General features: G+C 38.5%; 1 protein-coding gene across 3 annotated transcripts in view; it reads right to left on the bottom strand.

Moving 5' to 3' along the window:
* kif26ba (kinesin family member 26Ba) overlaps window positions 1-12,789 on the bottom strand; it is a 122,036-nt gene that overhangs the window by 29,485 nt on the left and 79,762 nt on the right. For all 3 annotated transcript variants that reach the window (XM_014017199.1, XM_014017198.1, XM_014017197.1), the window contains exons 6-9: window positions 7,010-7,225; window positions 4,466-4,559; window positions 692-837; window positions 374-490 (exon numbers count right to left, since the gene is read on the bottom strand). In XM_014017199.1, the coding sequence (XP_013872653.1) occupies window positions 374-490; window positions 692-837; window positions 4,466-4,559; window positions 7,010-7,225 (573 nt within the window). The remainder of the gene's footprint in view (window positions 1-373; window positions 491-691; window positions 838-4,465; window positions 4,560-7,009; window positions 7,226-12,789) is intronic.

A 12,789-nucleotide genomic window follows, 5' to 3' on the forward strand; every position in this document is an offset into this window, starting at 1 on the left:
TATAGCGTTATACAACATAAACAGTGCTTTATCATTGAACAGTTCTCTTACTTTGTACAGGACTCCAATTGATTTGGCTATTTTTGTTCTTAAACAATTTATATGATTTAAAATTAAATTTAAATTTATATGTAATAAAACAGGAGTTCTTATTATCACTACAGTATCAGCTCCTTAGAAGTGTCTCTGGGTATTCATCCTCTAAAGACAACAGAAAACCTACAGCTGGAGGCTGAAAAGACAAAACAAACTGATAAAAGCTCCGAGGATGTCCATGCACACTCCAGATAAATATATATTCCAGAGCAGCCACATTACATGAAGCCACTCTGAGCTGTGTTTCGTTCAAAGTGCATTCAGTTTGCTGGTGTACCTGCATGCCACAGATAGGATCCTCACACAGATAGACTCCAGGTGACTGCCCGTCTTGTAAGCTTCCCGTGGCCACCTCAGACAGCAAATCCTTCAAGTTCTCTTCCTTTCCCCAAACCTGCAGAAAAACACCTTTTATCATTTCCTTTACCAAAGATTGAATCTAGTTCAACAAACCAACATAGACTGGATTGACCATTTAATAAGGAAAGTTTAGATCTCAGACTACACACTGCTACTACTACAGGTAGTGTCACTGCATTGAGCCGTCCTGGTCAAACTTAATGACTTTGATAACGGCTCAGGTTTCATCACTCACCTCAACAGCAGAGACGCGAACAGAAAAGCGCGCTCCTGTTTTCTCCTTTCTTTCATTGATGAGCTTAAACAACCAGGAGATGGCACAGGGGATAATACCCAGAGTCTGAAGAGAGTCATCATGGCCAATCATTGTGTATGATTTTCCTGAAAGACAAAAAACAGTGAGGATGAAGAGAGTAAAATGGAGCTCCATCAAAGGGGAAATTTATTTTAAAAAAATGCTCCCTGGAGGTGGAAAAGAAATGAGAATATAAAAAAAGGTGTGAGTGTGAAATATCTGAGTGTGTCTCTCCAGTCAGAAGGTGATGATTATCCTCCTCCCACATCTGCTCCGGCTGTCAGAAGTTGGGGATCAAACACACACCTAAACAAAGCCATATGTCACAACTAACAACTCCACACGTGGTAAACACAGGACATCAAAAGCCTGACTCCGGAGACACAGCGTTGAGAAATGTACCTGGTTTGTTGAAGAGGAAGATGAAGGAGAGGCTGTCAGATGAGTGTTAGTTTTACATTGATCTCTGTCAATGTTTCAAGGAACAAATTCAGTCAAAACAAGGTGTTTTAACGCTTTAGCATCTAAATTATATAGAAGTACTTTTTCTTAAGTTGCACAATGTACAAGTTCTTCAAAATCAAACCAAAAATTGATGCAAAAATGTTGAAGGCCAAGCTCTTCTTCCAAAACTCCATTGTTCGAAGGTTTTATTTTTATTTAACAAATCAGAAGTGTCTTGCTGTATAAAATCATTTACTTTATATTATTTTCATAATTATTTTGACTTAATTTTTTTATCATTTATATTTCACATGAGGAGGTATGATTTACACATCTCTTTCTAAAGAACCACTGTTGCTAAATTTTCTTTATAAGCATGTAATATATAATAACTTAAAAAAAGATTAACATGATGTTTAGAGCTTTAAAAAAAATTTTTTTTTGCTTTTTTATTATCACTCCAGTTTCCATGTATTTATAGGTGATGTTAACTCCTTAGAATTGGTGACATCATGCCAGGAGACTGATGCTGTTGGAGACTAAACAAGGTGAGCAAGAAGAAGGAAGGACACTGTGAGTTCTGGGACAAGTGTGAGTGAACAACAAACAACAAAATCTATCTGACTCAACTTAAACATTGCTCAGGTTTGATTTATTTTTATTTTACAATGAAACATTTTTTGCCTCATCATGACCCCCACTGTATGCGTCAGCAGCCCAGGGCCTCAGAGCTTAAGATAAATTGAGTTATTTTGCACATTTTATTTTATTTTATTAAAACCATACGTAATCCCATTACAAGGCAGCCCCGTTAAGATTCATGGCCTCGGGCGAGCTGGATCACAGAGGATGATCTCATATACTTATACAGCTGCAGCTCTTGAAGCTAAAACGTGCCTGCTCATTACAGTAAAACTGGTTCAAATCTCCAGCAACAACAGCCTGCTGCATCAGAAACATCCAATAAAAGTGTCTGCAGCATCACTGACATGATCAAACACAGGCAGTTACAGGAGGCTTTAGTTCCAGTGACAGTCCTGTTTTACAGTTGATTATGACCATTGTCACGTTTCTTATATCAATATTTAACAGCTGATTGATAACATGTAAACATGGTGAAATCGGACGTATCAGTCAGGCTGTTGAGTGTAGTGAAAATTGTTTGCATGTGATCTTTGTAATGTCGATTTGCTGAGAAAAAGTTCTGATAGCTTGTTTGTTTTTTGTTTTTTTATTATGCAGCACTTTTTTGTTTAGCAATTACTCTTATTTTGAATTTGTGTTCTTATTGTAATTTTGTACAATTATCAGTATTTTTAATATACCAGATCCTTTTTTTCCCTTGTGATCAATGAATGCATGAATGCAGAAAAACTGATTCATGCATTTATCACGTCTCGACTGGATTACTGTAATTCTTTATTATCTGGGCTCCAAAAAACTCTTTAAGAAGTCTTCAGTTAATCCAAAATGCTGCTGCTAGAGTTTTAATGAGAGTTGGAAGGAGAGATCATATTTCTCCAGTTTTAGCTTCTCTCCACTGTCAAATTCAGAATATAATTTAAAATATTACTCCTAACATACAAAGCTCTTAACAACCAAGCTCCATCATATATTAAACATCTTATTGTTCCATACTTTCCTAACACAGCACTTCACTCTCAGACTGCAGGTTTACTTGTGGTTCCTGGAGTTTCTAAAAGTAGAATGGGAGGCAGAGCTTTCAGTTATCAAGCTCCTCTCTTGTGGAACCAACTTCCAGTTTCTGTCCGTGAGGCTGACACTCTGTCTACTTTTAAGATTAGACTGAAGACTTTCCTTTTTGATAAATCCTATAGCTAGACTTAGGTTTCCAGAATTATTCTTCATTTCTGCTGCTATAGACTTAGACTGCTGGAGCACAAACTGAGCACATTTCCTCACTCTGCTGTTGTCTTTAGTCTCTCTTCTCTACATGTTTATTGTTTTTATTTCTATCATGTTTTTTCTTTGTCTTCCAGAAGAAGGTGCACCTGGATCAGTCCTGGACCAGTTCTTCTGTGTTTGTCTGTGTCTCTTTCCTGTCCCTCAACCAGCCGGTCGAGGCAGATGGCCGCCTGTCCTGAGCCTGGTTCTGCTGGAGGTTTCTTCCTGATTAGCAGGGAGTTTTTCCTCTCCACCGTTTGCTCAGGATGGGAGACTGTGATGAAGTGATTCAACACAATCTGCTGGTTTCTTCTTTAGATTATTCTTTTTATGTACAGTGCCGAGACAATGTATGTTGTGACATGGCGCTAAATAAATAAACGTGAACTTGAACTTGAACTTGAAAAATAGGCATGAAAGACAAGCATTTATAAAACAGTTATAAAATAATTTCATCACTATTTATGTAGAAGTACTGCAATTTATATTTCAAATCTTCAAAAGTAACTGAACTTTGCCTTATTTTAAAGAGCAGAGTGATAAATATTAGCTTTTAAAGAGGTGTGGAGCTGCTGAATCAGTTGCTAAATGAAAAGTCTTTTGAAATAAAAACTACATTCTATAAATAACATTTAAAATTGCAGAGGGTAACCAGGCCTATTCTTGACCCCCATTTGTTCTTCGACTCAGAGCATTAAACTGTGAGCAGGTTTTGTCAATTTAAGCAGATTTAGAGTTTATAAACCACAGATGTTTGAGTCGCAAAGGGGATTCTTCTGAAATGACTCAGTTATTGTCACAGACATGCTGCCCTGCTGATACGCCACACTTTAATTCTCTGCAATCATCTTTTTGTCCCGCACTTTAAGGAGACTCAGAGAAAACTCCAGCTGGATGTGTGCAGATCACAAACCAAGAAGGATAAATCTGCTTTCATGCACTGGGATAAACACAACAGGGACCGGTCCAGAGTTGAGGATCGCCTGTCACCGTGTCTCTGTGTAGTTGGCTCTTTGTTCATGCCAGCAAGTTTGGGTTCAGAAGTGTGGCAGTGTGCAACGAAGGGTCTTGACCCCTTTTTAAGACGGCTTCTCTAAAAATCAGCTTCAGAGGGATTAAGGAGTGAAAGAGGAAGACAGAAACAGAGTCAGAGCAGACTGAGGAAGCTTTCAGGCGAACAGACACTAATCCTCTTCTGTCTCTGATAAACGAGGGCCAGTGGAGAGTCGGCCAAGTGAAGGACTGACGCTCAGACACACATATGAAGGATGACTCACGAGCCACACACGCTTTCATTCTGTTGCTTATGTTTGTGTGTATGTGTGTGTGTGTGTGTGTGTGCACAAGAGAGAGAGAGATTGTTACCCAGTTTGGAGTGTCCAAAGCAGAAGACACAGCCATCAGCTCCGTTCACCACAGACTGAATGACCTCAGCAACCGTTCCTGCACAGACCTCCGCCTGACAAAAAGATAAACGATTAAATAAAGAAAGGAAATACCTTTACAGACACCAAAATCTATATTAAAAGTAAAAGGTATTTTCTAACTAACATCTGCCTTTTAGTCCGTCACAAAAACTGTCAAGTATCATAAAGTCAAAATCAAAACACAATATAAAATATTTCTGCTTATTCTCCATTCATACTTCTACACTGTAAAAGATGAAATGTTGGATTTACTTAACCATGTTATGTTACCTTGTTCCACTTAACTGAGTTGAGTAAATTCAAAGCAATATACCAGTTTTTTAACCAAAGAACATGAGTATATTGCTTTGACTTTACTCAACTCAGTTAAGTGGAACCAGGTAACATATCATGGTTAAGTAAATCCAACATTTCATTTTTAGAGTGTATACTTAGCACAAAACATAAGGAAATTTGGGTTTGGAAGATTATTTCTTTGTTGTAACAGTACTTGTTGGCAATAAGTCTTATCACCCAATATACCCGAAGCTCAAAACAAGAGTCCACAACAACAACAGAATAAGCTGTTTGACTGAGCAGATTTTCATGTGCAGAAACCACATACTGAGCTCAACTGCTCATCCCACAAATGCATGTTCCTTACAAATGTGGCACCATTGAAAAGGGAAACAGGCTTTCTAATAGTATAAGATTTTATATTTTATTATATTGTAATTAAATTTTATATACAGCTGCATCTAAAATAATTGAATAATGTGAAAATGTTCAGAAAGTGAAACTCATATCCAATAGACTCATTACACATAGATGGAAACATTTCAAGTCTGTATTTCTTGTAATTTTGATGATTATGGCTTACAAATAATGAAAAAAACAAACTTCAGTGTCTCAGAAAATTAATTAGGCTTTTAATTATACTTTTGGCAGTCTGGGCAGCAGCAAAGTCCTAATTAACTCTAGACATGGGCAAGCCACTCCTGAACCAGAGACGTCACAAGTGTCCTGCGTGGGCTGAGGGGACAAAGAACTGGACTACTCAGTGGGTCAGTGTCCTCTTTTCAGATGAAAGTCATTTGGAAATCAGGTTCCCAAAGTCTGGAGGCCCAGAATCCCTGTTGTTGAAGTCCAGTGTGAAGTTTCAACAGTCAGTGATAATTTAAGGGCACCTGTCTCTGCAGGTGCTGGTCCTCTGGGTTTTATCAAGTCCAAAGTCAGAGCAGATGTCTGCCAGGACATTTGAGCCACTTCATGCTGACAAGCTTTAAGAAAAGAACATATTTCAGTTTTATACAGGACTTCACTCCTGCCCAGACTGCCAAAAGTCGCCATGTTCTGATTTTCTCACTGCAATAACTGTTCATTTTACCAAGTTTTAAAATCTTATATCAGCCAAAAAGTCTTTTTGATCTTGTTTTGAAACTGATTTACTAAACTTACTCTTGGTAAGATTCTTGAAATAAGAAAAAATTGAGCCAAATCAAGTATTTTAAGAATCTTACCAAGTAAAATTTTCTTACTCCATTGGCAGAAAATTTTTTACTTAGTTTGAGTCAAATTTTCAGGCTAACAAGACAAATAATCTTACACATTCTGAAAACAAGATGATTATTCTTACACAATTAGTTCTTGTTTAGTAAATCAGTTTCAAAACAAGATCAAAAAGACTTTTTGGCTGATATAAGATTTTAAAACTTGGTTAGGTGGACATTTTTTGCGGTGCTGAGAACTGAAGTTTGTGTTTTCATTCATTTTAAGCCATATCAAAATTACAAGCAACAGACTTGAAATATTTCACTCCAGGTGTAATGAATCTATATAAGTTTCACTATCTGAACTGACAAAAAAAATCCAACTTTTTCACAATATTCAAAAACATATTTAAATGTACCTGTGTTCTTCTCCTGTTAATTTAGGAGCCTTGAACCTCGGCTGCTCAGTAATAACTTCAGCCTCAAGCTTTCAGTCACACATGATACAGAGCTTTTTGTGTTCCACTGACTCCCATTAAAAAAACAAACAAGTAACTTATCTTTAGCTCACTCTAAAATTTAATTTCTCAGTGTTAAAGTTTTCAACTCGAGGTCATAGGTCGCCTTCAATGAAGGATGCTAAATCATCATCAAATCATCATTATCAATCATAAAACCTGGATTCAGAAGAATACAGCTTTATCATTTTTCACGCTCAGCAGAGAAATTGAAATTCATTTTGACCATTTATGTGAGTATAATCAAGAAAAAAGTATAGTGAGTGAATCAGTGGCTCTATTTTAAGCACCGCTGTAATTTATGATAAAATTAAAATATGGCGAAAAAAGGCTAAAAAATAAAACAAATCAAAGGAAAACTTGTTTAGCATCGACAGCTGTAAAAATCAGCCAGATTCTGATAGAGTAGTTTTCATTTCTATTAAAAACTTGTCATAAAATATTCTATTTTAAAACGTTTTTAAATCTTTCATTTTTTATAAAAGCCTCTCTCACCTGGGACGCATCAGGAGGGAAGGCAGCATCGAAGCTGAACATCTTTGGCGGAACCTGATTGGTTCCTGCTCTCTTCTGGGAGGCGGCGCCCGCAGTCTGATTGACAGACGGGTCCATGATGGTGATCTGCTTCTTTCTGGGATCCACTTTCAGGAAAGAACTGGACTCTGCTGCGTCGGAGGGAGACACCGGGCACACTCGCACCATCACCTTTACCTGAAAACGAGACATTAACCCACATTTTTTGTGCCTGTTTTGACTTTTGACAAACCACAAAAGAAGAATGTAAACTTGCAGTGAAACACAAAAAACACAAGCTAAGATATTGTCGTTTCTTTTGAAAGTCTCCTCAGTGATCTTTGACTTGTTTTTATGTTGGGTTTTAAAAACGTCTCATCCTGATTATTCATTTCTTCTTGGGTAAAGGCAGTTAAAGTTTATGCTTCAGGTTTCTGTGAAGAATTGTTGCTTGAAGGCACGTATCCTCGCCTTGACTGTGATAAACGACATCTAAAGTGCCACATAATTCAGATTTTTAGTACTACGCGGGATATCTACACGCTCTCTCATCCCTTTATTTACCACGAGTGCTTCTACCTGATCCCTTCTCCTCCTTCACCTGTCATTCCTCACTTATCTCTCTCTCTCTCCTTCTATCCTTAATCTGTTCCTGTTTTTCTTCTGTTCTTCTCAGCTCGCTGCCACACATCAAAAGCCCGAAGTGCAGGAATTCAGTTTTAGCTCCCTCTCATCCTCTCGCTCCTCCTCTCCTCCCACCTCAGTCACAAAGAGTTAGCAGACACAATTTACCGCCTGACAGCGGCTGTTTGTATCAGCAGAAGCAAAGCGCTGCGTCATCGAACCGGAGTGAGTTTCAGAGCAGCTCAACACAGAAAGAACACGTTTCTGAGTTTGTTACAATTGTTTTAAAGTTTGAGGCACTGTCTAACAGCTTATCGTTGCTCCTTTTCTCCTCCTCCTTCTCATGAAAGCAAATTAATCTTTGTTTCTTTTTGCTCGTTTGATCTCACAATGACTGCATCACAGCCTGCTTCTCTTCTGCTTCCTTTCATGTAAATCTCAAATCTCAAATTATAATTATTTATGTATTTAAGTTGGCTATTTGTTTTATTTTTTATAACTGTTTATCAGTTTTTTTATTTGATAAAGACGAGAAAAAGACAAAAAGTTCAGGTCAATTCACATTAACCTTCCAATGTATTGAGTGAGTCAAAAGTCTCAGGACACTTTTATTTCAGAAAGAAAAAGGAAAATTACCTATCTGAAGACCCCACCAGTAATAGGTGATGGGGCCTAAAAAAACTTGGGGCACACTTGGGGTAAGTGTCCAGGGGGTAAGTGTCCGGGGGTAAGTCTCTTAGGGGAGTAAGTTTCCGGATACCCTCCAACACTCAACTTGTTGAGGTTTTCAGATATTTGCGCCTGCATTCACTACATACACATGACACGACACCTAAGAACCACAGCATCCAAACCAATAAGTCAGGTGATGGGGCACATGATCCTCCATGAACAATAGAGCTTATCAAGCCTATTGTTAGAAGATGGCCCTCTTTTGCATGTGACTAACCTGTTTGTCCATGTGGAGGCAGTGCTTATAAGACTGAGTTCACCTGAAACTCATCAGACTGAAGAAGTCTCTTGGAGGAGAGACGAAACATTTCACTAAAGAAGAACCCATCCAGAGGACCTACTTATTTTTTCTTTTTGATTTTTTTCTACCTGGATTACTGAGATGCATCAGGATATTCAGATATTTCATTTTCCCTTTCGTTTCTTAAAATAAAAGGGTGTCCTGAGACTTTTGACTCACCCTATAGACCAAAGTGGGCTTAAAAAAATAAAAGCTTGTGTCATGATTATTGTTTCATGGTTGTTGTTAGAATTTTTCTGTTTTATTGTTTGGTCATCTTGTCTTATTTTCTTATTTCCTGTTAGTTTTCTCAATTTCCTGTATCATGTTATCCTCAGCAGCTTCTTAGTGTTTTTCCAGCCTGCCACCCTCACCTGTCCAGTCTGTATTCACCAAGGTGTTTCCACTCCCAATCATCCTCAGTTGTATTTAACCAGTGTCATGTCTTCATTACCCTGTCGGATCATTGTCTTTCATGCCTCGTCTCTGTCCATGTTATCTTTTGTATTTTTGCTGCCACGTCAGCCTTTTTCTTTTGTCATTCATTAAATCAGTTTTGTTTTGCATTCAAGTCCTCGTGTCGGCCTGCATTTTGGGTTCCACACAACAAATCGTGACAGCTTGCTGGTAGCCAATATCCTACTTTATTAAAAATAAATAAATAAATTCAAACAGCTTTATTGCTGATAAAAAAATTTCACTAAATCAAACCATAATGTTTCTGATTACAGATCAATAAAAAGGTTTGATTAAGAGAATAGTCCAAAAAGTGTGTGAAATGTGCTAATCTCTCAGATGATTGTGTGTGTAAACTGAATCCACAGATGAAGACATAACATAGACTGAGATGCTTTGTAAAAACAACAGGGATGAAACCTGACCAGCTTTATCGCAGGTCAAGAGGTATAAAGAAATACTGTGCTGCACAATCACACAGACACACACACACACACACACACACACACACACACACAGAGAGAGAGACACGTAAAGATACCTCTTGTGTGTGTGTGTGTGTGTGTGTGTGTGTGTGTGTGTGTGTNTGTGTGTGTGTGTGTGTGTGTGTGTGTGTGTGTGTGTGTGTGTGTTAATGCAACATTATGTCAATTTCTCAAATATTTTCATGAAAGTCTTTTCCCTCGTTCCCTAAACTACCAATGGTCCACCAAACATCACACAGATCTTGATGTGAAAAGATTCTGTCTTCTAACTATTTAACCTTGTTTCTAAATCACAATGTAACAAATATAAATCTGAGCAGCAATCAATAGTGTTTGACTACAGAACATGAAACCTCATCACCCTGATAACCTAAAACTTCAGGCGAGATCAAATATTTTCATTGTTTCTTAAAACATGACAGCCAATAACCTCTGAGGACCATTTATTTGAATCAATCCATCTGCAGAAGCACCACAGCCAAAAACAGCATCAGAACTAATGGACTTCTTTTGTCTTTTTGAAGCCGAAAATGAAAGAGAAAAATATTTGATGTTTATTATAGAGAAGATGAAGGGGAGAGTGAGAGAATAAGGTCACTAATAACTCTTTCTATAACCCACACAGAGCTCTCTCTCTTTCTCTCTCTCTCTCTCTCTCTCTCTCGACCATCCTGCTTCAGTTTCATGAAAACAAACAGAGCAGTCTGTGGAAAAATTGCCCTGCTCGATGCTTCTGCCTTTTCATTCCCTCCACTCCTCATTCCTTCCTCAGAAGACAAATCTCAAGCTTTTGCCACTATCAGTCCTCTGCTCTCCACCTTCCTCTCACACTTCACGCTGCAGTGAACATATTGATGTGACGTGGGAAGAAGCTCAAACAAAGAAACCCGAACCCATTTCACATTTTCCACACATGAATATTTTCGTTCCATTTTCTTCGAGTGTTTTGTTTGTCTGCATCAGACATCATGCCTGTTTTGAGGCTGCTTTTCCAGCAGCTTCGAGTTCCTCTCTAAACTAAAGAGCAGAGATTATTATTTTCCTGAGAAACTGACCTCACCACTAATACACACTGCTGGATATAGATCTTTCTGTTCCTTCACTTTAGACACTACAGTCAGGCAAGCCTTTGAGCCAATTTTAGAACAGGAGCTCTGCTAAATAGCAACAACGGTCTCTCTGAGCTGGGAGAAGTTTGCTCGATAGTCCCTCACGCCAGAGGTTCATTGCTATTGGCTGGAAAATCAATAAGAGACTAAGATCGAGCTCTAATTGGTTCCCAAAGACTGCAAAAACACTAATTTGTGCAAACAGGTACACACAGACAAATATACAGTACAAGTAGCATATGGGAATAGAAGGTTCAAATTTCTGATAAATTCTAATTTTAACTAATTTATTCAGTTCAGCTCAGCTTACTGGGTGCAACGTATTGATTATATTTCCCAGGTTTGAATTTGTGTGAAATCTGACAGGAAGTGTCTTTTGAAATGGTGTCAAAGATGATAACACCCGTGCTAACATTTCAAAAGGTGAATAAAATGATAAAAAGTGATCAACTTTAGAAATTATAACAGATTCGTGATTACATTCAAAAGCATTTTTTATTTACCGACACTAATTATACATTGTATTATGGTCCTGTAACAAAAGGCAGACCTCATCTTTATGGTTTAATTTATGGATTACAAAACATATAAAACCACAAACAGAGGAGGATGTCTGGTTTGGGAACCACAGGGTCTCATCTCTGCTTTATGCGGATGATGTGGTTCTGTTGGCATCTTTGGGTCAAGACTGTCAGCCTGCACTGAGGTGGTTCGGAGCTGGGTGTGAAGCGGCTGGGATGAGAGGTGGAGTCTCTGCCTCATGTAGAGGAGTTCAAGTATCCAAGTGTCTTTTTCACCAGTGAGTGGGAGATGGATCGACGGATTGGAGCCTCATCCTCTGTAATGGGGGCGTTGCTCTCAATTGACTGGTCTGACTTTGTTCCAGCTCTCGCTTATGATCACGAGGCGTGGATCACAACAAAAAGAACAAGATCACAAATACAAGGAGACAAAATGAGCTTCCTTCGTAGGGTGTCAGGGCTCACTGGAGGGATTATGCATCCTCTCTGTCCTGAGAACACTTGGAGCTGGAAAGTGTCACTGGGGAGAGCGATGTCCAAGGTTGGTCCAACGATCCAAGGTTGCATCCAGGTTATATTTGTAAACAGGTATGAAAAGGTCTAATAAGCCACATAATGGGTTGAGAAGCAAGTATCTGCAAACATAAATCAATTAAGTTTAAAGCGCACATAATTGAAAAAAATAAAAACCACTTGTCTTTTATCAATTTCAAATCATCTCATTTTTTTCCATAGTCTCTAAAGAATGCAAGATAAAAAAAAGCAAAGAATGTCTTTTAAAACCCCAAATGTGTGTGTATGTGTGTGTATGTGTGTGTGTGTGAGGGGGGGGGGTTGGCTTTGGTGACATTTGGGGGCAATTTTAAAGGGCCAATATTATGTGTTTCTCAGGCAAACATTTAAATACTATACCATAATAAAGTATATATGTCACCTTTAGCTGTTATTAAAATGCTGTTTTTATGTTTAAATAAAAATAATCTTATCTTCTCGTCACTTCCTCTTCTAAACGCCTTGAAATTGGCCTCTGTCTCTTTAAGAACCTCCTTCTGCTTCTGTTCTGTTCTGTCTCGGGGGCTCGTGCGCGCGCGGGGCGGGGTGAGAGGTGTGTGTTTACTTGACATCTGAAAATACATTTCCTCAAAGGTATTTTTAATTTAAAAAGAGCTCAGCAGACAGTTAAGTTTCACTTTCAATTTCACCCATGAGCCTGCAGGAGTCATGGGCGGGCTGTGTGGGGAGGGCCCTGCCATGAGGAAGTTCAGCTTAAAGCCACGTCCCAGGGGTGTTTCTGGTCCCCACCTGTTGTTTTGCTCCACAGCATGTCTTCCTAAAAACACTGCAGGATTTCTCAAACATACATGAGTGAGTCAGAGCAAGGCTTTGGGCATGTTTTTTATGAGAGTATAACATTATAACATGATATAAAACTCAAAAAAGTTGATTTTGCATGATATTGCCCCTTTAAGACAAAAATCCTACATTTGGGGACAAAAGTCGAGACCCCATTTGGTTTAAATGCCATTGGTGGGTTGGGGGTTGGGTTTAGGACCAA

The sequence above is a fragment of the Austrofundulus limnaeus genome, unplaced genomic scaffold (assembly GCF_001266775.1).
Source record: "Austrofundulus limnaeus strain Quisiro unplaced genomic scaffold, Austrofundulus_limnaeus-1.0 Scaffold163, whole genome shotgun sequence".
NCBI classification, from domain to species: domain Eukaryota; kingdom Metazoa; phylum Chordata; class Actinopteri; order Cyprinodontiformes; family Rivulidae; genus Austrofundulus; species Austrofundulus limnaeus.